The sequence below is a fragment of the Lissotriton helveticus genome, chromosome 1_2, assembly GCF_964261635.1.
Source record: "Lissotriton helveticus chromosome 1_2, aLisHel1.1, whole genome shotgun sequence".
In the NCBI taxonomy this organism is placed as follows: Eukaryota; Metazoa; Chordata; class Amphibia; order Caudata; family Salamandridae; genus Lissotriton; species Lissotriton helveticus.
The window spans coordinates 409,523,943-409,550,018 of NC_136058.1; the positions used below are offsets into that span (position 1 = coordinate 409,523,943).

General features: G+C 44.0%; 1 protein-coding gene across 1 annotated transcript in view; it reads left to right on the top strand.

The window, feature by feature from the left end:
* The window catches only part of LOC144806756 (uncharacterized), an 83,308-nt gene extending 57,606 nt beyond the window's left edge, over positions 1–25,702 (top strand). The window contains exon 3 of the mRNA XM_078672999.1: positions 12,681–25,702. Within this exon, the coding sequence (XP_078529125.1) occupies positions 14,064–15,935 (1,872 nt within the window). The 5' untranslated portion in view covers positions 12,681–14,063 and the 3' untranslated portion in view covers positions 15,936–25,702. The remainder of the gene's footprint in view (positions 1–12,680) is intronic.
* Positions 25,703–26,076: the final 374 nt, after the last annotated feature.

Consider the following 26,076-nt stretch of genomic DNA (forward strand, 5'->3'; position numbering starts at 1 on the left):
TGACCCTGCATTATAATCTTCCCATGTGTCTGTATCTTCTGGGATAGTGTCGTTATCATCCCTAGGAAGTTCCCCCTCCCCTGTGTCACTTTCTACATCTGTTTGAGGTGTAGATGGGCGTGGTGTAGAAGGTGGAGGAATAGCTGGCAGAGTGTGAGGAAGAGGAGAAGAGGGTGTGTCTCTAGGTTGTGGAGAAAGGGGAGGAGTTGTATTTGTCCCCATTGTTCTCTTCTTAGGAGGAGGAGCGTTGTCGTCCAACTGTTCATTCTTCCTCTTTTTAGGTAGTTTTGTCACCACCTTGCCAGTTTGTGGATCAATAAACAAAGTCTTTTGTTTTGGATCTGTCTGATGCTCCTGTGTCGGTACCGAAGTTTTTGGTTCCGAAAGGTGCTTTTGCTTTTGACTGTCAGTGTTATATGTTTTCGGCACCAAGAGTTTGTTCGAATCCGATTTTTTCGGTGTCGAGGAAGTCTTCGACGTCGAAGCTTGTTTCAGTTTCGACATGGAATATTTCGTCCGCGAGCTTTCCTTGTTATGGAGCTTCTGTGTCGATATCGATGGCGACCGTTTCTCGGATCCAACATGATGGGAGGCCAAGTGTTTCGGTTTCGTTGCCGAGCCTAAAGGCGGGGCGTCGGAAACTTTTTTCGGTTGTCTGACCGGGCTCGAACGCGGGGTCGACACCAAACGGGGTCGTTTTTTTGGTAAAGGGACGTCGTCACTCAATTTCTTCGACGTCAGACTCGTCCGCTTCCGACCCGACTCGTCCTCATCTTCTTCTTCCTCTTCTGGGTGTTGGGCCTCGAACAACTCCGCATCTGACTGCATTCTCGACGCCTCGTGTCTTCGGGCTCGACGGTTTCTAATCGTCGACTTGGAGGAGAATGCCGCGCAGGCTTCACAGTCCCTGGATTCGCGTTCAGGTGATAAACAGAGGTTGCACACCTCGTGTAGGTCCTTGTGTGGGAACTTAGCACCACACGTTGGACATTTTTTGAATGGAGTCCTTGCCATAGACTCCGGGCTGGAGTACGTCAAGATAGGCCTCCCGGTCTGGTCGACGTAGAAGTTGGAAATTTTTGTTGTTGACGTCGAAGCGTGTCGAAATGGAAATGAACTCGCGCTCGATAACAATACCGTCCAATTGGAAAGGGAATACGCGCCGAAATATAACTCTTTTCTCGAAGTCGATCCGGAGCGCTTCGATCCTCATCCGAACCCGATGGCGGAAAAAAACAATCTGAGGATGGAGCCGATGCCCATGCGCACTAGCACCCAGGGGAGGAGTCATCAGTCTCGTGACTACAAAAGACTTCTCCAAGAGAAAAACAAGTGCAATCATCCGAGCTCAACACCAGATGGCGATCTATTCATAAATGTACCATCTGCAGCCCATATGCCTCGAACACTTATTTACTCTAGATGAAATTCTGTGGTTCCGCAAAATAAATCTAACCAAGTGTCATTTTATAAATTGGTCTCAGATTTATTCATTGATTGTGTGTCATGTATTACCACTATGTGTACAACAGTGTGTGTCACTTATTGCCACTATGTGTACAACAAATGCTTAAAACTACCCTCGTATACGTCTAACTGCTCCCCCACACTACCACAAAAGAGCATTAGTATTATCTACTTTAGCCTCTGTATAATCTCTGGGGATCCACTGGACTCTCTGCACACTATACCTCTTTTTGGTATAGTATAGTGAGAGCCGACTCCCCACGCTCAAGTACTCACACACACTCAGACATAGATAGACAGACACAGACACACACACACACTCTCTCTCTCTGACACACATTCTCACACATACCCACCCTACCTCACATCAGAAACATATATTTAACTTCTTAATGACACCTTCAACTAGGACCATTAGTAAATAGGTTCATGCAGAATTCAAAAGATCCTACTTGTAAGGATATCTGTGCAGTCATCCCCATGACAGGAAAGAAGAAATGCAAATGAATGAATAAAATGCTTTAGGAAGCTAAGCCTTCTTAAATTAAGAAATGAATGAAAGATAAGCCAGGAATAGAGAGAAACAGAAAAAGAAATAAGAGACAAAAAAAAGTGAAATAAAGATAATAAAAACAAGGGATATAGAAAGTGCGAAAGAAATGAGGCTCCCACATATTATATTCAGTGGTGCTTGTAATGCGGCAGCCAGGATATCCGTCACGTTTGTGTCTGAGTAACCCGGCCAGCGAACTCTAAATCAGGCTCTTGACACTTTGCAATGTTGCTGCTGTTAACTGTGCACCATTACTTCCTCAGAAGTCACAGGCAAGAGACACCTGGTCGCCTGTAACATAATTTTGTATAATTACAAGGGGCACCAAATAACACCGCATAAACAACAAGTGCAGATTAAACCGCAGAGTTCAAATAAACCTACACACACACAGACCGTAAGATTAAACCTGTGCTAAACACTCAAGCCTCAATAACAGGTAGATAATACAAAGACTGAGGGACATAATGAAGCAGACCTAGAGATACATGCATAGCACAGACAAGATAAAGGTCTTGATTTAGAGTTTGGTGAGCAGGGCACTCCTTCACAAGCGTGGTCAATCAATCAATCAATCAAGAAATTTGTATAGCGTGCTACTCACCCGGAGGGTCTCAAGGCGCTTTGGGGGGGAGAGGGGGTCCGCTACTGCTCGAACAGCCAGGTCTTGAGTTGCTTCCTGAAGGAGAGGTGGTCTTGGATAAGACGGAGGTGGATGGGGAGGGAGTTCCAGGTCTTGGCTGCCAGGTAGGAGAAGGATCTTCCTCCCATGGTGGCTCTTCGGATGCGTGGAACGGCGGCGAGGGCGTGGCTGGTCGATCGAAGTTGGCGGGTGGGAGTGTAGAAGGTCAGGCGGTTGTTGAGGTACCTGGGGCCCAGGTCGTGGAGGGCTTTGTATGCGTGGGTGAGGAGGCGGAACGTGATTCTTTTGCTGACGGAGAGCCAGTGCAGGTCTTTCAGGTGTCCGGAGATGTGGCTGTGGCGGGGGATGTCCAGGATGAGTCATGCGGAGGCGTTCTGGATGCGTTGGAGTGTTTTCTGCAGTTTGGCTGTGGTTCCGGTGTAGAGGGTGTTTCCGTAGTCCAGTCGGCTGGTGACAAGTGCCTGGGTGACCGCCTTCCTGGTTTCGGTGGGGATCCAACGGAAGATCTTTCGGAGCATGCGTAGGATGTTGAAACATGAAGACGAGACGGCGTTGACTTGTCTGGTCATCGACAGGGAGGAGTCCAGGATGAAGCCTAGGTTGCGTGCGTGGTCCGTTGGTTTGGGTGCGCTGCCTAGAGTCGGGGGCCACCAGGAGTTGTCCCAGGCAGATGGTGATGGTCCAAGGATGAGGACTTCCGTCTTGTCTGAGTTCAGTTTCAAACGGCTATTCTTCATCCACTCGGCTACTTCTTTCATTCCTTCGTGCAGGTTGTTTCTGGCGGTGGCGGGGTCGTTGGTGAGGGAGCGGATCAGCTGGGTGTCGTCGGCGTAGGATATGATGTTGAGGTTGTGTTGGTGTGCGATGACTGCGAGCGGGCTCATGTACACGTTGAAGAGGGTGGGGCTGAGTGATGATCCTTGTGGTATGCCGCAGATGACTTCGGTGGCCTCTGATCTGAACGGGGGGAGGCGGACTCTCTGGGTCCTTCCGGCGAGGAACGAAATGATCCACTCCAGTGCCTTCTCTTAGATTCCGACGCTGCTGAGGCGTTGTACTAGGGTGCGGTGGCAGACAGTATCGAACACTGCGGAGAGGTCCAGGAGGATGAGGGCCGCTGTTTCCCCCTTGTCGAGCAGGGTTCGGATGTCGTCGGTGGCTGCGATGAGGGCGGTCTCGGTGCTGTGATTGGCTCGGAAGCCGGACTGTGAGTGGTCAAGGGATCCGTTCATCTCGAGGAAGGCGGCCAGCTGTCTGTTGACGGTCTTCTCGATGACTTTGGCAGGAAACGGAAGGAGTGAGATGGGGCGGTAGTTCTTGAGGTCGGTGGGGTCTGCTGATGGTTTCTTCAGGAGGGCGCTGAGTTTGGCGTGTTTCCAGCTCTCCGGGAAGGTGGCGGTGTTGAAGGAGCAGTTGATGATGACCCGGAGTTGAGGCGCGATGACTGAGGCGGCCTTGTTGAAGACGTGGTTGGGGCATGGGTCGGTCAGTGATCCGGAGTGGATGGTGTTCATTGTGCGGATGGTGTCTTCAGTGCTGGCCGGGGTCCAGTCGCGGAGGGTGGTGGTGGGGAGCGTCAGTTCTGTGGTGGGGTACGCGGTCTGTTCGCCGAAGCTGTTGTGTATGTCTGCGATCTTGCTGTGGAAGAACGTGGCGAGTGAGTCGCAGAGGTCTTGTGAGGGAATGATGTCGTTGTTTCCGGCGCTGGGGTTGGAAAGCTCTTTTACGATGCTGAAGAGCTCCTTGCTGTTGTGTGCGTTGTTGTCTATTCGTTCCTTAAATGCTGTCTTCTTGGTGGTGTGGATCAGCTGGTGGTGTTTGCGGGTGGCGTGCCTGAGGGCGGTCATGTTGTCTGTGGTCGGGTTCTTTCGCCAGGCATTCTCGAGGGTACGGCAGTTCTTCTTGGAGTTCTAGAGGTCCTCGTTGAACCACAGGGCTTTCTTGCTTCCGGGCCTGCTGGGATGGCTTTTCAGGGGTGCGAGGTCATCGGCGCAGTTGGTGATCCACTGTGCGAGGTTGAGGGCTGCTTGGTTGGGGTCCGTTGATCTGGCGGGAGGGTTCTGATTCAGTGATGTGGTGAGCTGGTCGGTGGTGATCTTGCTCCAGTTCCTGCGGGGGGCCTGTTGCGGGATGTGGTGGGTAGTGGTCTTTCTGAAGCTGAAGTGGACGCAGCTGTGGTCTGTCCAGTGGAGTCCGGTGGAATGGCTGAAGGAGATGTGCTTGCTGGAGGAGAAGATTGGGTCAAACGTGTGTCCGGCGTAGTGGGTGGGGGTGTTTACCAGTTGCTTGAGTCCGAGGTTGGCGAGGTTGTCCAGAAGGGTGGTGGTGTTGTTGTCGTTGTTGTTCTCCAGGTGGAAGTTGAGGTCCCCTAGGAGGATGTAGTCAGCGGAGGGGAGGGCGTGTGGGCTGATGAAGTCTGCGATGTCTTCGCTGAATTGTGTTCGGGGTCCTGGGGGTCTGTAGATGAGGGTTCCTCTGAGTGTAGTCTTGGGGTCGGTGTGTATCTGGAAGTGGAGATGTTCGGCGGCTGTGTGGGTGTCTTCGAAGTTGGTCGTGATGCGGATGGTGTTCTTGTGGACGATGGCGATGCCTCCTCCAGTCTGGTTGGCGCGGTCTCTCCGGGTGATCTTGTATCCGTCCGGGATGGCTATGGCGATGTCGGGTGCTGAGGAGGCGTTCATCCAGGTCTCCGTGAGGAAGGCGACGTCCGGAGATGTGGTGTCGAGCAGGTTCCATAGTTCCACGGCGTGTCTGTGGATGGATCGGGTGTTGAGCAGGATGCACTTCAGGTTGTTGGTGCTTGGCTTGGCAGGTGCGGGTGGGTTGCAGGTCCGGATGCAGGCGAACCTGCAGGAGTGGCAGGTGAAGGGTCCGTGGGTGCATCCTGGGATGGCTTGGTGGCAGCCGGGGAGGCGTCCGGTGTTGAGTGCGCTGAGGGTGGTGGCGTCATACGTCCGGTGGGTGGGATGGAATCTGCGAGGGCCAGGGCGTCTGGCGCTGGGCGCGGTCCAGGCGCGGACGGGCTTGCCTTTGGCGCGCCTTCAACGCACCATTGGCGCGCCCGCTTCGCGTGAACGCTGCGCGCACGCACGGACTCTGCCATAAGTGGAGAGTGGAGGGGGCGGAGCGAGGGAGGAGCAGCTGGGAGGCGGGAGCGGGGTGGCGAGTGGGGAGGGGAGCGGTGATGCTGGAGGGAGCGGTGGTGGGGCCGCGGGGGAGCAGCGGCAGGGAGCGGGGTGGGTCGGCAGTGGAGGCACAGGAGCGAGCAGGGGCACAGCAGAGGACAGATACGGCACAATAAAATCAGGGGCGCAGAGGACAGGCAAAACAGATACGGCACAATAATATCAGGGTATCCTGTCCAACTAACGATGGTCTGCCAGTAAATACATCGAACGGCCCTTCCTTTCTAGATCAGGCTGTCTGATGTTTTTTTCTCTTATTCAGGACCACCAGGGAATACCTGGCAGTCATGATGAGAATTTGTTTTTAAATGAATCCCACTTCCTGGGAGTAAATTAATCAAGGAGAAAGTTCCAGGGGTGTGAGGGTCATTAGTTATTGCTTTTTAAAAACAAACTCCAGCTTTGGAAGCTTGTTCTTGAAAATAACAAAAGTTGGTGAATGGCCGCCTGAAACATCCCCAAGGGATCCAGAGAATTGTAGATCAACTTCCTATAGATGGTTGAGATTTTTTTTTCGGTCAAGGGATTAGTTAGCAGCTGGTCCCCCAGTGGGGATGCATCAGGCAACTTCCCCCCTTCCCAGATGTGACCTTGCAGAGCGTGACCCACCTGCAAATGTCAGAACCGTTTTTAGTCACCTAATTCATACTTTTGTTGTAGGATCGTGAAGGGCACAAGCGCCTGTCCCCTCCACACATCGCCCGGCTGCTCTAAGCTAATCAATCCCCATTTTGTGAAGCCCTGCAATCCTCCCACTGCACTTAAGAGATCACCACCATACAGTGGAATAATTTCAGTCAGCTTACCTTCTCAGCCTAAACACTTGGTAGCCTCTCTCCACACCCTTACCACTGTTTGGGTATGAGTAGGTAGGGCGCACTCATACTTTTTTCGATACAGCACCAGGGTGCGGTAACCTCTCTTGCCCATGGTCAATCTATCTACCCGGTAAGCTGGATCCTCACGGTCCACAAAAACCCAGTTGTTGACTGCCATCAGCTGCGTGGCCCAGTAGTACTTGTGAATGCTCCGGACCGCCGGTCCACCTTAATAAATTCCCCTCTGCACCTTACTCAGCACGAAGTGCCACCATCCCACAACAGGAGCCAAAGTTCTCAGTCTACCTTTTAAAAATAAAATGTCTGGTGGGATCTTAAAGGACGTTTTTTTCACGATGTACAGGAGACCCTGGAGGGTCATCACTTTAAATAGGACTACCCGGCCCAGTAAGGAAAGTGGGAGCACCCACAAGTGTGGGGCATCCCAGCAAAGCCGGTCTAATTTCAGGAGTATGTTCCTGCCTGTGGCTCTCTTGTAATGAACACGCCCAAATATTTAAAGCCATGTAGTGCCACTCGAACTGTGCACCTAGAGTCCAGCCGCAGGGTCCCTGCCACCAGCAGGAATATTAAGGACTTCTTCCAGTTGATCTTATATCCTTAATAATCTCCAAATATGTGAAAGATTTGTAGGATTAGTTCACTCGAGAAGGCTGATTACGTATCCTACACCAAAACATCAGCGTAGAGGGAGATTCTCTCATCCCACTCTTGATCAACTGGAATACCCCATATGAGAGGTCCTGGCGAACCTAAGCATGTGTGAAGAGCATAGGAGACAAGAAACATCCCTGTTGGACAGCAAAGACTCGGAGACTGTGTTATTGACGTGCATGCGCGCTAGAGGGTCCACATACAAGAGCTTGAAAGCAGCGCCACTGGTTCAGCAAAGGAATCCCCTGTTGCATGTGGTACTCCATTAAGGTGTCGGAGATTTAAGCGCGTTCCCTCATGTGGCATAAAGCTACTGTCAGCAGGCAGATCGCTAGGGCCTATTCAAGGACCTTAGTCTCAAAATTAAGCAGGGAGGTAGGTATATGAGACCCAAACTCAGTTACTGGTTTGTCCTTTTTTGGGACGACTACCACCTCAGACGTTCTTTGGTCCTCTGGGAGACACCCTTCTTTTCAGGCAGTCTTAAACCTCTTCTGGAGGTACTCCCTGATTTTATCCATCATGCTTTTATATAATTTTAAGGGAAGCTCATTAGGCCCTGTTGCTTGGCCTGTTTGCAAGGTTCTTATTGTCTTATTTATTTAGTCTACTGTCAGGTCTCGGTCTAGTGCGTCTCGGTCCTCATTCGTTAGCATTGGCAGGGTCTGGTCTTTCAGGAAGTCTCTCCCAGTATTTCCGTCCCCTTTGTTGTAAGTGTCCTCAAGGATCACTGGCTTGAATTCATCCTATAGCACGCAAGCTGATTCAACAGGCCGCCCGTTCTCCTTAAAATAGAAGTCTGCTCCATCTCTCATACGAGCTTTGAACGTCTTGTCTTTTAAATATCACGGATCAACCCTTGGGGGTAGCATGAAGTCCACAACCGGACTATCGAGTTGCACCTCCACCAGCCAATGGTCTGTGATTCCCACTGCTATGTGCGTAGCGGCTCTGAAATCATCTTTATGGACAGTCTGGGTGAAAAGATAGTGCAGGCATGCCAGACTACCATGTGCTGCAGACAGGTGCGTCCGGTTCTGATACCCTCTTGTCCTCTGGGGCATTTAGGAGTATCATGAATATAGTATAGGTGCAGTTCTGTCGCTCCAGTCACCCCGATGCTTGTATGCTCTGTCGTAAGCGTCTTACCCTGTCACAGGATGAGTCAGTCTTGTCTGGGTCTCTTTCCTGTTTCCCGACACTTGAATGGCACGCCCGAAGACTTGAGAGGGCAGTGACCCACCAGCAGGCTTTTGTGGAGTGCTTTTGACTGGATGTAGGACTGCATTCAGTAGGGCACCCACTCTGTCTTTTTATTGCAGTTGCCTGAAGATCAGCAGTCCCAAGGTAGCAGTCACACCTGGCCTGTCTGTAAGTGCAGCCCCTCTGGAGGCCCGACCATCAGCAATTGAGCCCACACTGTGGCCAGCTGGACCACAGGCGTAAGCTCAGACAGGGTGTTCGACATTGGAGTAGTTGTAGTCCCTCATGGGCCTCTGACACAGAGTAGTCAGAAACTCAGCAGCTAAAAGCCCAACACAGGCTCTCCAGGAAGTCAGTAGATTCAGACTCTGTTGTGTTAGGAATTTGGCAAATGCAACCTTGAATGGGCCTGTTGGCAGCACACAATCGTCCTACTTGGCCTCAACAATCATGTTGTCGTTAAGTTTTATTTTCTGCCTTGAACTGTTGGGAGAGTCTTGGCATCCCTCAGACTAGCTGGTCCTGCTGGATGGCTTTCCGGCCCGCCCTACAGAGAACGAGGATGTGTCGGACCTTGCTTCTTCCAGGACAGACTTGTCTTCCTGCTGGATAGTCAAACTCCCTTCCCTTTCTTACCAGATAGGCAGGCTTCTAGGCTCCTCAGTACAGGTACATAGCTTCTCCATTAAGTAATACAACCTGCCGGTGATGTCCCTTCAACTTAGATAGACTGTCAGGCTGACACCATCCCTGGTGTCACAGCAGGCACCTGAGTACTTTGTAGAGCACATTATTCCTTGGTAACAGAGGACTTTGAACTAGGGTATAAAAGAGGGATAGATGGTCCCACTTGTATACACAACTGACAGGCAGGAGATGCAGTTTACTCTGTCGCACTCTCACATTGCATTTATGCTATGCACACCCAACACCCTAAACATGCACTTGATGTTAGCGCAAAGTCTGGGCACAGGAATAGAAATGGAGCATAACATGGGTGTGTCAGTAGAAAGCCACTCCACTGACCATGATGCAAAGATATCATAAGGCTATTGATCCTTACAACAGGGTGCATTGCCACCACTGCTCTAGCTGGTAAACCCATGACAGTCCTCTGCCTTAAATAAGGGCACACTTGGTGGGACCCTCTAGGTCACAGGCCCGGTCCAATATCTCTCATAGTCCATTGTTAGAAGTTGCACAGTACTGGGGTGGCAGAAAAATCTCATGTAATTGTTTTATGGTAGATTTATCCCAGTAACGTGCAGTTACAGGTTTGACGCCATGTACTGGGGAGTTGCCACGAGGAACAGATTCTTCTGCCTGTCAAACCACATGCCATTCACTATTTCATACTGTTTTTCTGCTTTTATTTACCACTTGTTTTTAGCAGGTGGTAGATATATGCATGTGGTTGGTTGGGGGGGAGATGGGCGAAGCAGAGGAGGGAAGGGGAAAGATATTTCTAACAGAGGGAAGAATTGTGTGTTTCCCCCAGTTAGTAAAAAAAACAGCATAAGTCTTGGCGGCTTCTGCTGCACCCAGAGTCTTGTGGGTCTTTTCAGTCTAATTTTTCTGTCTGGAAAAAAACTGTGTCCTGTTTTTCTGCACCTGGTAAATCCAGGTGCAGAAAAGCCTAACGACTGATAATCAGGTGGACTAAAATGAACACATGAAAGTACTCCCTAATTTCATTGCCCTTGATTCCTACTCTGGACCCTAGTTGAGGGATAGGTCTAGGCATAGTCCTCGCAACACACAATAGATTTGCTTGAGGCAGAGGCCAAAACTCAAAAGTCAGGTTACCAAAAACAAGTAGGTGGTAACTCAGGGCAGGGGCAACGCCTGTTGTCCGTGAAGGGGAAATTCCCATCCTAGAAATCTACATTAAATATTAATTAATAGTATTCTATTTTATCCCAGAGTCGTGGAAAGGGGCAGTGGTAGTCCCCATATACAAACAGGGAAGTAGAGACATTCCAGGGAATTATAGGCCAATAAGCCTGATTGATTCTACGCAAAAAGTAGCTGGGAAAGTCATTCTGGGGAGAATCCTCCAATGGGTGGACGAGAATCAAGTCCTATCGGACTTCCAAGCTGGCTTTTGCTCAGGAACAGGAACAATCGAGCAGGTCTTTAGGCTAACATTACTTTACTGGAAGGTGGTGGAACTGGGCAAGGGCAGTCTCTATTTGGCCTTCATTGACTTGAAGACTGCCTTTGATCTAGTTCCCAGGGAAGAACTTTGGAGGGTCCTCCACCGTTTGGGCCTGCCCCCGTATATTCTGTTTCTTCTTATGAAACTTCACACGAACAATTTCGCCCAGGTTCGCTGGGGGAGGAACGGTGAAACAACAGATAGGATCCCTGTCTGTAGGGGTGTCAGACAGGGTTGCGTGTTAGCTCCCACACTTTTTTCCCTGTATGTAAATGGTGTGGTGGAGCATCTGCTACAGGAACCTGCGGATGCACCCTGTCTGGGGGGTGTGCGGATCCCAACATTATTGTTCGCGGATGACACTCTGCTAATTTCAAAGACCCCCCAGGGGCTCCAGAAGTTGTTGACCCGTTTTCAGTACTTTTGCGTAACCAGAGGGCTGGTGATAAACGTAGAAAAAACGAAATATCTGATACTACGTCCACCAAGGAAATTAGGTTGCCCTCCCACCTTGAATTCAGTCCCTCTGGAGAAAGTGACCGAATTTGATTATTTGGGTTTACGCCTAAATGAGAAAATGAGCTGGCCTTCTCACATCGACAAGATGGTCCTTTGTCACAAAAGGGTAGGGGGTGCCTTACTTAAGGAATATCATGCATCCCCCAGATCTTCAGTGGCGCCTGCAATCGAGATCTACAAGGCAAGGGGGGTTACTTCTGCCTTGTACGGCGCAGAACTATGGGGTCACTGCAACTTGGATTCCCTATCCAAGGCTGAAAATAAGTTCCTGAAGGACCTACTAGCTCTCCCCCTAAGCACCCCAACAGTTCCAGTGTTCTTGGACTTGGGCTGTAAAAGCATCAAAGACCAGGCCCGTCTACGCCCATTGCTCCTATGGTCCCGTATTTGGAGGGTCCCGGAACTAAAATCCTATGCCAATGGCCTATCAGAGATATTGAACATGGGGGGCTGGAATAAGATCAAGTGGCTGAGGGACACTAAAACTCTTCTGGGGGAACTGGGCCTAGGAGATTGTTGGACTTTAAGATCTGCTCCTTCTAAGGCAGTCCTCAAAAAACTATATTGGGACTGGGTCTCTCGCCAACTAATTGGGAACCCACATCATTGCAATTCGACGGCAGCGTTCCTTGAAATAAAGGATGTGGCATCATATGAACCCTACATGGACCTAATTACCATGCCAATGGACAGGGCCCTTTACTTCAAGTTTAGAGTTGGCACCCTGCCGCTAAGAACAACTGTAACAAAGTGGAAGTCTTGTGCCCATTTATCCCCCTTTTGAGCTTGTTGTCTAACCAGGCCTGAGACGGTGGCACATATACTCTTTGAGTGCCCAGACTATATTCACCCAAGGAGATACTGGTTGAAACCCCTCTTCAAACGTCTGGGAACACGAAAGCATTCGGTGGCTCTCCGAATTTTATTGACTGATACCTCATCTCTTATAGTCTGTGGTGTTTCCAAATTTTTAAAGCGTTTTTGGTTGATTCGTTGCAATAGATTGTCTATATCGATTTAATTCCTTTTTAGCTAATTTATTTTAGGGAATTCCCTAATCTTATCTTTTTTAATTGTATGACATACCTGTACTTCTTTTGCTAAATGTTGTTTTAATGTATGTTATGCTTGTAAGATATCTTTGCATATCGAATAAAGCTTTCAACCAATATTTTAAATATCTTTTTGGTGCCAGTCCATATGACTTTAATGTCTGCTTTTGGGATTCTATGTTACAAGTCCATCGGGTACATGTATCCTTTCTGAGCTTAATAAAATGTTGGAAATTCTACAAATCCTCACTCCTAGATCCAAGTACTCTCAGGCTACCATTCTACACTCTGCTCTGTCTGAAGAACAGCTCAACACTTTCAAAATTCTGCAATTCTGCTTTGATATGGCTTGTAAATTATTTTTGGGGATATTTACATGTATTAACTATTTAATTTTAATACTATAGGTGATTGAAATTACAGACGAAGAAAGAAAGATTTAGCACCAGCCAACTGAATGTTAGTGCTATAAGAAGGATCATTTTGAAAAACTGAAGGACATCCAGCATTCTAAGTTTAAACAATTTCCAAAATCTAGGTGTGGCGAGGAAGTGGGAGCTGAGGAAAGTACTATACCTGTAAGTGAAGTCTCTAATGTTGCATTTCATTAACCCAGAGCAAAGTCATATCTGTCCACACAGCATCCGAAATAGTGCCAGAAAGACCAATCACAACATCCTCATCTGAAATATTATCAGAAAGACAAATTGCCTCAGCATGACAGAATAACGTTCATCTAAAGCACGCATGATCTAAAGCATGTAATTCCAGAGAGGAAGCACACACTGCATAAAAGAAAGATATAACAAAAGGTTTCTTCTGCAAACCATCAAAGAAAAGACACTGAAAGAAGACTCCGAAGCTGACACGCTAACAACCAAAAGATTGGAAAATCACCTTTGTTCAACAACCGTTTTTAACCAGTTACGCAAGTTTGAGACTATCAGCCTCGGGATATAACACCTCGACCCACTCTGCTCACTCTGGCGAAAACGTTAAAAATTCACCACTTTATTGTGTTGTTCATGACCATCTCAGATTGTTTCCTTTTTATTGTGTACTGTTCTGTAATTCTATGTAAATCGCCTCAGTGATATTTAAAACTGTTAAATATCAAAATGGATTAAATGAGCACCGTTGCGCTAGCTAATGTAAATAAATCCTTGTCTTCAGAACTACAATCCTTAACCTTACACCAAACACAGAACGGGTAAAAAGAACTGTTGTTCTGCGACTGATGAGCCACAATATTACTGTGCATGTTCTAATGTTCTCAGTTACTGCCATTACGCCAGTGCAAAAAGGTACTTCTCAGTTTAATCATTGAATATCAGACTAACACCTTATCACTGCATTGCTAAGAACCTATACAAATAGATTTGAGAAAAACTTCAGTCACAAAATAAGTTGCTGCTGGAGAGGCTATAACCAAAAGACTATTATCTGCTACAAACATTTCGACCAGTGTTACAGGGCTGCATCCAGACATATTTTGCTCAATTCAAGTGTTAAGAAGATTACACACAATATCTTTTAGAGATAAATGCTGAACATTATCTAAACAAGCCCAACTCTAAAATAGGGTTCACTCTTACCGTGGCATATAAGCAAGAGAAAACTAAATGTAGAGATATTAACTCTAGGAATACACCTTTTAAAAACACGGGCTGTGAGAACAATTTCAGTGTTCAAACTCGCCTCAATCAAAGCAAAATAACCCAAGTTGGAGAAAAAGTTACCTGTGCCAAAAAAGATTCAGCCATAAATCTCATCTCACTGAATTTGAGAGAATGCACACTGGGAAAATCCTCTCTCGGTGCTCTGAATGCCAAAAAAGTTTCAGCGGTAAATCTTATCTCACTGCGCATATGAGAATCCACACTGGGGAAAAACCTTATCAGTGCTCTGAATGCCAGAAAAGGTTTACTTTCAAAACGCAACTTTACCAACATGCATTAACCCACTCTGTGGAAAACCCTTATCAGTGCTCTGAATGCCAAAAAAGTTTCAGCAGAAAATCTTATCTCACTGAACATATAAGAATCCACACTGGGGAAAACCCTTATCAGTGCTCTGAATGCCAAAAAAGTTTCAGCAGAAAATCTTATCTCACTGAACATATAAGAATCCACACTGGGGAAAACCCTTATCAGTGCTCTGAATGCCAAAAAAGTTTCAGCAGTAAATCTTATCTCACTGAACATATCAGAATCCACACTGGGGAAAAACCTTATAAGTGCTCTGAATGCCCAAAACATTTCAACCGTAAATCACTTCTAACTGCACATGTGAGATTCCACACTGAGGAAAAACCTTATCAGTGCTCTGAAAGCCAGGAAAGGTTTTGTAACCAACAAAGTCTTTCTCAACATTCAATAACCCATTCTGTCGAACATCCTTATCAGTGCTCTGAATGCCAAAAAAGTTTCAGCTGTAAATCTTATCTCACTGAACATTTGAGAATCCACACTGGGGACAAACCTTACCAGTGCTCTGAATGCCAGAAAAGGTTTTATAACAAACAAAGTCTTTCTCGACACGTATTAACCCACTCTGTGGAAAAACCTTTCCAGTGCTCTGAATGCCAGAAATATTTCATTGAAAAAAGAGACCTTACTGTACATACAAGGACCCACACTGGGGAAAAACCTTATCAGTGCTCTGAATGCCTGAAAAGGTTTTGTAAAAAACAAAGTCTTTCTCTACATGTATTAACCCACACTGGGGAAAAACCTTACCAGTGTTCTGAATGTCAGAAATATTTCAGTAAAAAAATAGGACTTATTATACATACAAGGACCCACACTGGGGAAAAACCTCATCAGTGCACGGATTGCCAGAGATGTTTCATTACCCAAACCGAGCTCACTCGGCATAGAAGAACCCACACTGGAGAGAAACCCTATCAGTGCCCGGAATGCCAGAAATGTTTCATTGACAAAAACGGTCTCACTCATCATATAAGAACCCACACTGGCGAGAAACCTTTTCAGTGCTCTGAATGCCAGAAATGTTTCAGTGTAAAAATCAGACTCACTCAACATACAAGAATCCACACTGGGGAAAAACCATATCAGTGCTCTGAATGCCAGAAAAGGTTTTGTAACAAACAAAGTCTTTCTAATCATGCAGTGACCCATTCTGTGGAACAACCTTATCAGTGCTCTGAATGCCAGAAATGTTTCAGTAAAAAAAATAATCTCACACGGCACATAAGAATCCACACTGGGGAAAAACCTTATCAGTGCTCTGAATTCCAGAAAAGGGTTTGTAACCAACAAAGTCTTTCTCAACATTCAATAACCCATTCTGTGGAACATCCTTATCAGTGCTCTGAATGCCAGAAATGTTTCAATGAAAAACGCAATCTCACGGTGCATATAAGATCCCACACTGGGGAAAAACCTTATCAGTGCTCTGAATGCCAGAAATGTTTCAGTAAAAAAAGTAGTCTCACACGGCACATAAGAATCCACACTGGGGAAAAACCTTATCAGTGCATTGAATGCCACAAATGTTTCAGTGAAAAAATCAATCTCACTCACCATATAAGAACCCACACTGGGGAAAAACCTTATCAGTGCTCTGAATGCCAGAAATGTTTCAGTGAAAAAAGACATCTCACACTGCATATAAAAACCCACACTGGGGAAAAACCTTAGGAGTGCTCTGAATGCCCAACACATTTCAACCGTAAATCACTTCTAACTGCACATGTGAGATTCCACACTGGGGAAAAACCTTATCAGTGCTCTGAATGCCAGAAATGTTTCAGTGACAAAAGAAGTCCTTCTCGACATACAATAACCCTCACTGGGGAAAAAACCTTATCAATGCTCTGAATGTCAGAAATGTTTCAAAAACATTCAAAAAACATGTGGATGTCATCTGCCAGCAATTCTTGACATCTCGGGCATTTTGGTGCGGTGAGGGGGCGAATTTCCCGATTTTATAAGGAGTGTAGTAAAGCCTATAGACCACGAAAAAATGGTTCTTTTTCAGACAGGCAGGCTTTATATGTTTGTATAGTGTCTTCAAAGATGGTTCAAGCATGCCCTCTGCCTGTGGTGCCATGGAGGAATTGTTCCATACCCCCTCTGCCGAAGCTATCCCAGTGTCTTCACCCTTTAGTAGATGTTGATACCATACCGAGATTTCTTTTATAATGGGTGTGAAGGATTGACTTAACCTTTCTATTTCCTCATTACTTTTTATCTCCTCACGTTCCGCTGTATGCCAAGACACCAATTGAAGATATTTAAATCTTGATAAATCTGTCCCTACCTTTGCACTCAAGTACTCCCATGGGTATATCCCTTCCTCATCCATTAACTCTTTCCATTTCGTAATCCCAGCCCTTTTTATAGGTACTGCCAAGGCATCGTTCAAGCAGTCCGGGGTACCAGGTGAATCCCAAACTGGAGCTGAGTCTGGATAGTACCCAATCCCACTGCTTACCCTTACCCTGTACCATGTCTCTAGGGTGGTTTTTAGTATCTTCAAACGAACCCGCTTGAAGAATCTAGGAGATCAAAATTTATACATAAAGGCATCGCTTCCCCCTTCTGCTCTCACCATCTCTCCCAGCAATCTGCCCCAGGATGAGTCGTCTGGCTTAGTAAGTAGCATGCGTAGGCTCTTAAACTGGAATGCCACTACATATAGACTAATATCGGGGAGAGCTAACCCACCTTTTAATAACCTTCGTCTGAGTTTCTTCCAGGTCAGGCGCACCCTTTTGTCCCCCCACACAAAACTACCTATTTTGCTCTGTATCTTATTTATGTCTTTCTTAGGGAATGTTAGCGGTATTGTGGAAAACAGGTAGGAGAGCTTGGGGAGAATGACCATTTTCACTAGATTCACTTTCCCATAGATTGACAATGGGAGGTTCTTCCATCTGCTAAACAAACAGTCCATTTCCCTAGTTGTTCTGTCCAGATTTAACTTAGGAATCCGATCCAATTCCCCCACAATATATATTCCCAGATATCTAAACTCCGACTCTCAGTGCCATACCATTGATCTACGTCCCAACACATGACGTCAGTCTTGGATTTGTTCACCTTGTATCCTGATAATGCCCCAAACTCTGCTGTCAGTTCCTCGATCCGAGGAATTGTTGTACCTGGATCACCCGTATATAAAATCAAATTGTCCGCGTACAGGGCCAGCTTAGAGCTATACTGACCTGACTGAAATGTGAGATTCCACAGTGGGGAAAAAACCTTATCAGTGCTCTGAATGCCAGAAATGTTTCAGTGAAAAAAGAATACTCACTACACATACAAGGACCCACACTGGGGAAAAACCTTATCCATGCTCTGCATGCCACACATGTTTCAGTGAAAAAATCATTCTCACTCACCATATAAGAACCCACATTGGGGAAAAACCTTATCAGTGCTCTGAATGCCAAAAATGTTTCAGCCGTAAATATGATCTCACTGCACATTTGAGAATCCACACTGGGGGAAAAACATCAGTGTTCTAATTGTCAGAAAAGATTCAGAGGTAGTGATGGTTACATGCACCATAAGAAAACACACCATCAAAAATACTTCAGTGCTCCAAGTGCCAGAAAAGCATCCATTTTAAATGCAATCTCAACTACATGAGCAGACGCACACAGGAAAAAAACATTACCTATGCTGTGAATGCCAGAAATTCCTATTTTGATAGGCACAGTCTCACTAACCATAATCCACTCCATACTGATGAAAACCTTATGAGTGCTCTGAATGACAGAAAAGCTGCAGAGAAAAACGCTATCTCACCATGAGAAACTCCACACTGAAGAAAATCCTTATGCCTTAAAAGCTTGAATCTGAAAGACAGAGTTATGCTTCATGAGAGATCCCACTCTGGGGAAAAACCTTATGAGTGCTCGAAATGCAAGCAAAGTTTTGGTCACAAATTACATCTCACTTGTCGTGAGCAACGGGAGAAAAAAGCCTTATGTGTTCTGAATGTCAGATAAGGTTTAATCACAAATACAATGTCACTTCACATGAGAGAATTCACACTGGACTTAAGCCTTATACAGGAGGGGAAAGCCAGAAACGTTATACTCAGAAAGGAGATCTCACTAAACATGAGAAATGCACCGGCACCAGGTAAGAAGTAACGCATATCTTGAGTTGCAGAAAAGCTTCTAACAACCTGACTTTACATGAGAGAGCACATATTGTAGTTGCAATAGGATTAATCAGGAAATTCTTGCAGGATAACTTAGGCTGCCCGCATGCAACCTCCAAAGAAATTTTAGGCCTTGAAAATGTTTTAATTGCAACAAAATCCACAATTTGAGTATCTGAAAGTTACAAAACTATCAAGGTCTTTACTTGACACAGAGAAGTGTTAGTACTTGCAAATATCAACTAATTAACAAAAAATTCATAATATTAATGTCTTAAATTTTCTCCACCCAAAAGGTTTCTACTCACACTTGTTTCTTAACATATGACTGAAATCTAGATTTTCATGCTAAGATTAGGCCTAGGCGGTGTTCCTCAATAAAGAACTCGGCAAAGTGTCAAAAAACTCAACCGCTCAACGCGGAGTTCTGCGAGCAGCAGAGTGCTTTAGGGTCAATTTGAACCGCTTTTTCGGCGAGTAGATCCCAAAATGATTAGTGGTGAATTAGTGTAGGGAAATATAAAATGGATTTGAGAGCTGGACATGTTGGTCTGTTAGTTGGGTTGAAAAAGAGACTGGAGGGATAGAAGAGGGAAGGTTTTGCATTTATATAGCGCTTGCTACCCCTGATGAAGTGCTGAAGCGCTTTTCAGCGAGTAGCATGCTACTCCAGAACCCAAAAAGATGAATAGATAGATCAATTATTGTGGGTAGGTTGTTTTATTATATAAATACAACTGTACGAAAATTTATAAAATTCTCTTGTAAAGTTGTATCCAAGTGGCAAGTATAGTCTCTGATAATAATGTATACAAAGTTGGCCTGCCATCAAGACTGATGCCCCGTAATATTGATGCAAAGTCAATTGTGCTGAAGTATTTTAGACTCTTGTTGAATTGTAACATCCACCTTGTAGTGTTGTAGACGAATCTAGGACCCTAGTGTAATTTTTCCTGATTCATGCCCTTATATAGGTATAACTTATTATATCCTTATATAGGCATAAGAATCTTAACCATATATAGACATAGCCAATGCAGTCCAAATACGGCATGGCTACTTCCACAAGTTCCTAGAATCCACAACGAATTCTTGGAGAAACTAAACTTCAGCAGTCTGGGACTTCCCCCTGCTTAAGTATTGATTTGTCCAAGAACTCATGGATTTTTTAAAGAACTCCGAGTTCTTAGTGAGGTTAATATGTCCAATCTTACGTCAAACTCAGCACCTTCCAGGTATAAATATACCCACATCTGCCCTAGCAAACACACGGTGGTTTGGAGCAGATCGACTAACTACTTGCCCGATGCCCTGCTGTAGCGAGTGCCGAAGGAAGCCGACCCTCCAGCTGATGCACTGAGAAAGTTGCTGTCTTTTCTTTTGCCGAGAAATCCAGCTCCAGTGTTTCCCAGCTACCCTTGCGGGTTACTGGGAGATCGAGTCCTGAGAGAGAGATACAAGACCTCCTTCACTCTAAAACCAAGGTATGGAGCTCCTTAGACCCTTAGAGAAATCTTGGATAGATTCTTGGCAAAAAATACTGAACTTAAGCTACACCTCACTTACTTCTTCCCTCGTACTAGACTTAGGTTAGGTACACCGGGGTAGGAGTATTTTAAAAGCACCAGTTGAGTACTTTTAGTCGTTATTTATCATTGCATGCATTTTATCAGTTTTATGTATCTTATGGCTTAGAAACCGTATCATGCTTTTACAGTATTAGTTCATAATACTCTTTTGCCATTGTAGCAATTCACTTCTCTTGCATAAGAAAGAAGACTGCTCAATAAATAACCTTTTTTATTGAAAACACCTGTCTCTCTATTTCTCTGCAAATCCTGGTGAAACGAAGCATGCACAATTGACTGAGTGAAATAGCAATCTATTGTTTCCGCGACTCTAGAGATATATTTCTTATTCTTGGGTAACAAAGCTGTCATGTTTATGCGGTTATCAGAAACTAATCCCTTCTTGTGAAGTCGAGAACGTTTCTAGTGACCGCTGAGCTAGCTGGCATTCACAATTAAGTCTAACATATTCAATAGAGACCTAGTCGACTTCAGTCCTACGTCTAAACTATTGTTTATGTTATTCCAATGCGCAGAGCCTATTGGGAATATAGGAACTACACTACAGTAGGTACTGTTGTTTGTATCATGTCCACATTGTAGGCAGACACAAACGCCAAAATTGTGCACTATTTATATTAAGCATAATGTAGGTGAACAGATTACAGTAACCAATGTACAAGCTGTAGTAGGTGCTTAGAAGTAGAGTGACATAGAGGGCAATAAACACTCCACTAACTCTGTCACTCGCTTAGTACAGACGAATGCCAAAGGCTTCGTACATGATGAAGCATCAGAGTGCACCCTCTTTCTTTGTCCCATGGGCATTTTGGCTTTTGTTCTACAGAAGAGGCTGCAGACACTTACAAAGCCCTTTATGTAGTGTGGATCACGTAGGAGAGATTCTCAGCGGGCATGCTTTCCTTTGTATTGGGCATGGCCACATTCAAATGTGGTAATACCTTTTGTCTTGCGACTGCACTGTATTATTGACACGGGCGAAAGGGCAAACAAGCAGTTAGGAGGCGCACTGATTGTATACCACCACCTGACAGGATGGTGACAGACCCCACCCACCTGCAGGGGAAACGTGCCACCTCGTTTAATAGCTGCCAGACGCTTTACTTTGTAAGCAGACTGGTGGTTTACAACTGTACCTACGTTGGGGCACCACATGCTTTTTCCAGCATAATCTGGTGTACTCCCCCTGTGTGACATGACCGCACCCACTGAAGACTGCACCGATGTGTAGTCTGGGACAGTGCACCTTCCCTGTAATTCTGAACTGGGCCTTTAAATATGGTACTATTTTGTGTGCCTATTTAATTCAGGTATACAAAGAATGTGGTACTACTTGTATACTAAGGTACATAATGAGATTACGTAGATTACACCTCTGTGTGCCTAATGCTGCCATTTGCATTTCAAGACCAGTGATTAATGTGGCTTTATGAAGTTCAACGCCATTGGGTGTTCCCGACCTGTCTGATACTTGCATATGGAAAAGATGGGCCATTTGGAACCTAAAGATAGATAAACATATTCAAAGGTCACGATTTAAGTCTGCATCTAAAATAAAACTGTAAATTAGGAGAGGTGATAAGTGAGATGTTAAAAGGCAGCCGCTTATCGAGCTGCATTTGTAAGTAGGCCTCCCTATATTATGAGATCTATTCCTGCTTAAGTCCTTAATTGCAATGAATACTTTAATACCCAGGCATGAAGTCATTGTCGAGATGTTTAAATATCCACCTGTCTCCCCACCTCTTCCCCACTGCATCCTTAACCAGTGGCCTAGCCAGTGGGCCCTGGGCCCTAAGGCAAGAAAGGAAATGTGACACCTGCCCTCTGTTTGGACTGTGGAAAACAGCAATAATCATTGTTCTGTGGGCCCCTCAGGCCTTTGTTTGAACTGTGACAAACAGCAGTTATCAGGGTTCAGTGGGCCTTTAACGCGCCTGGGGCCTGGTGCCACTGCACCTGCTGCACCAATAGGAAGCTAAGCCCCTGCCCTTAACAGCTTCTATTCTAGCCCCACTGGTGAACTGAACCAGCCAAGTACTGATCTGGCCATATCTGCAGGCATGCAGCCGCCTCTTGGACTGAAGGGATTTAAGTCGCATGAAAGCAGCATGCGGGAAACAACTATTTTCTGAGGCAGTCAACCAACACCTCGTCTGTTCCAACCTGAATCCATTTAAAACCAGGGACGAAAAAACGGTTCATCGTCATCTCTTGCTTATCAAAAGGGTAAAACCGATTCATCTAACATGATAGTGTACCACATAAAACATTTGTGATTCTGTGTACAAATTAAAACTAGCATGCATAAAGAAAGGGGAGCCTTTGGCCAAAATAGCCATTTTCCCTACCCATACTTCTAACACATCTTTTACAAAAAAATGCTAACTACATTGTCATCACGAAATAGTCATTAGAGCCTACTCATAAGCAAATGACATTTAGAATTCTCTTTCACTTCAAGCTTTCAAAAGTAAATTGATATAAAAGCAGAATTGAATATTTTGAAATTGTGTACTCTTACCAAAATTTAGAGCATCAATTTTATATGATAGGCCATAAAAAAAGGAGTTTTTTATATATACTAAACCTCCAGAAACATTTGATTAACCAGTTATAAAGTCACGTCTAGCTTAGTTAGTTTATAGTCTTCTTTTTTAAGAGAAATTTTTTCACATTGTTACTGGATCTGCATGGCTAAACACTTATAAGGTCCCAAAGGCGAGACCTATTGGCTATGCCAATGATTGTTATTATTTGAGTACAATGAACAGCAGCACTTTTGATTAGGTCCTGAAGAAAGCAGCAAACACCTCTTTGGAGGGTTAATAGGCTGAAACATGTTGACCTCTTATTAACTTTCACTCTGCTGCCCCCCACTACCCTGAGCTCATTTTTGTGGTATTTCGTATACCATTCTCTATAACAAAACATGCCTGAACTCCTCCCTCTCAGTGAGGGGGCTGTACCCTGTACTGTAACTAGGTATAATGGTGGGAGAAGATTCCGAATGAGGAAGCATGCCAACTATGGTGGGTGAGGGAAATCTTCCCTTTAAAGGGATATTTAATCTTAGCTAGGTCTTCATTTGCAACAGTAATCCTCATAGACCCAAGGGTTTCTTGATTGTGGTAGAAATACATTTTTACCCCTTCATTGTACGTTTAAGCACAGGCCATTGCTTGAAATGTTGTGATCAATGTAGGAAAAATACTCTTTGCACTGAGAAAATGTGTTAAAATAACAGAAAGTTGATAAATGCATTTAATACCTTCTCATACCTGGATTTATCTAGAAGAGAAGTCTGTTAATTCTAGCAGATTTTTGATAGCACAAGGTATAAGAAATTAGGGGATCTTTATCTGATATCTTTATCAGTAAATTATCTGAAATTATTGGACATAAACTTTTGCAAGTATTATTTCTAAAGATAAAGGAAGTTCTATATTTGACTTTTGTAAGCTAACCCCAGTGCGTATGACTTCAATAACCACCTCTCTCAAATCAATATTGTGCTTGGTTTAGTGAGAAAGCTCAATGATCTAGGAGAAACCAGGACTGCGCGCCAGTATTTTTCTTAGGAAGTTTTAAGTTAGAGAGTGAAAACATTTTTTAGAATGCCCCAAAAATTATGACAAAGATATTTCAATATGTTTGACAAAAAGAATAGGTACATTTCATGACAATATTGAAATTGAAAATAAAATAATAGAAACAAATATTTACACCACATGACAAAAATATTAGACTACATTTCAGCAATATATAAGAAATACTGAGGTTCATGTATTAATATTCCATTTGGTAAAAGTGGTTGCTTGTGGATTCAGCACACTACTGTGTCTGTGATGGCTTTTAAATAAAGGTATTTTTAATGCACCCCATTTTACTTTCAGATTCACAAATGTCCCCTTGGGTTACTACTGCCTGTTACTGTTTTTCAGCCCACGTATGGTTTCAAAGCTTCATACATACCTTAAGGATGTATTACGTATTTAGAAGGGACTCTATGAACATTCCACTTCCAAATTCTGAATTGTTAAATGGGCTTAGTACATTTCAAAAAGGGGTTTAGCATTTGCAAACTCTGTGCATTACCGAACCAGTGGATTTTTGAACAATAAAACCCTTGGTACATGAGTCCATTTTTCTCAATTCCCTCCAAATTAGGTTTGCTAATAATGTTGGTTGAATGATAACCGGTGGACGTACCTATTTAGTGTTAGTGTTGCTTCAGATCAAATAAAAACCATCACACATAACTCTTACACAATGCTTAAAGACAGAATTTCTGACATCCAGCTTTAATGTTTTGTTAAATATATTTGCAAATGTTGTCACTTAAACAGGAAAGCATCTAAACCGGTCTCTGGACTTAAAATAGGTTGTAATCATAATCTTTTGATAAATTTTCTGAGTTTCAGGAACAATGTGTGTCATCTGTGTTTACTCTAAACCAACATAATAAACATATTCAATGCTTTTAGATTTGATCTGTTTGTACTGGTTTCTATTGCAGACAATAATCTAGATTTAAACCAAGGATCAATCCCACCCATGGCTTTTAAAACCTATTTTTCATTGATCTCTTTTAGTGTTATTGCAAATAAAACTGTAATAGAACTGATTTGAGAGATGGACCTTCAAGTATTATGCTCAGTCAATTTATTGAATAAACTATGGAGTTAACATCTAAATAGATTAGATCCACAAGCATTGCCTGACCACTGTATTTTACATCAATAGATTACTAATCAGCACATGTTGTCTAAGTACAATTCACTCATCTTCAATTTTTCACGGAGCTCATGCCGGGGCTGTTAGAACTCTTTTAAAATATGACATTTAAATGTCCAAAAGTTCAGGAATTCTAGTTTTAAGCCTGGTCAAACCTTAATGAATGCTATACCTACAGATGCTTTTCTGTTCCTACATTTTATTGTGCACCATGATTCAGAAATGGCATGTTTTTGCTTTCGGAGGTAAAATTCTAAACATATTTATTGTTGTTGCCATCTGAAACATTATCACTAATTGGGAAGATAACAACAAGTGGTCTTGTGATGCTTGCTGGAATGGGAAGTGTTTAATCAAAAGGTGGATTGAATTCAAGTTTAGGTGACAATTTTACAAAAGTGTATGGATTTTGTATATATTTAAAATTGTTGATCTCTAAAAAGGCCTAAATCAATAAATCAAATTTTAATTTAAGTTTATCATTTTAATCCTATCGTTGGAAAAGATGTGATTTTGAACCCCATACGGCGGTTCCTTTCCAGAAAGCATTCAGGTTGTAATCATGAGTCAAATAATGCTGAGAAGGTTAAAATATTCAAATTGAATTCTAATTACACATGAAATGTTCATTCTTCAATATATTTCTCTTAGCATTTTAATGTGAGGACTTTCTTGCTTAAGGAAAATAATTAGTATTTGTTTTTCTATATGTAGGAAGCATTACATTAATGAAACCACTGTATCCCACCTTCTTTCTTTCCTTTCTTGTTCTTTATGAATTATTTTATTGTTGAACTTTAAAGACTGCCCGAAATTAGGAATTGTGCTCTACATAACTTTGCTGTGTTACAGTTTGTTGATTTTTATGTGCAACTTTTGTCTCTTATGTGTATGGCAACTGATGTTCTGTTTTGCTTTAATAATCAGCTTATGTTTATTAGGTTTTATTATTCAATAAAATGTTTAAAACACAACAAATGGTAGTTGATATGTATTTACAACTGCAGCATTTTTATTGTATGGGCACTTTCAAAGGGGCCAAAAATATGGTCTGCGGGTTGACGGAGTACCACATTGGCATCAGGAGGGAGAGGTTTGGGCAGGTGATTTGGGATACATGTAAAGTTGGAAGTAGGGGGAACAACCCATGTACATTGTGTGGACTGTGACTCCTGGAGTTATTGTGAGGGATACCATGCTACCCTGTAAATGAATCCCCTAGTGATTATTATCAACAAACTTTATTCGGTTTTATAAAAGAAAACCATAAAAGTCATACATAAAGTGATTAAACATTTTCCAAGTTACAGATTGACAAATATAATATGTACAAGTTAAT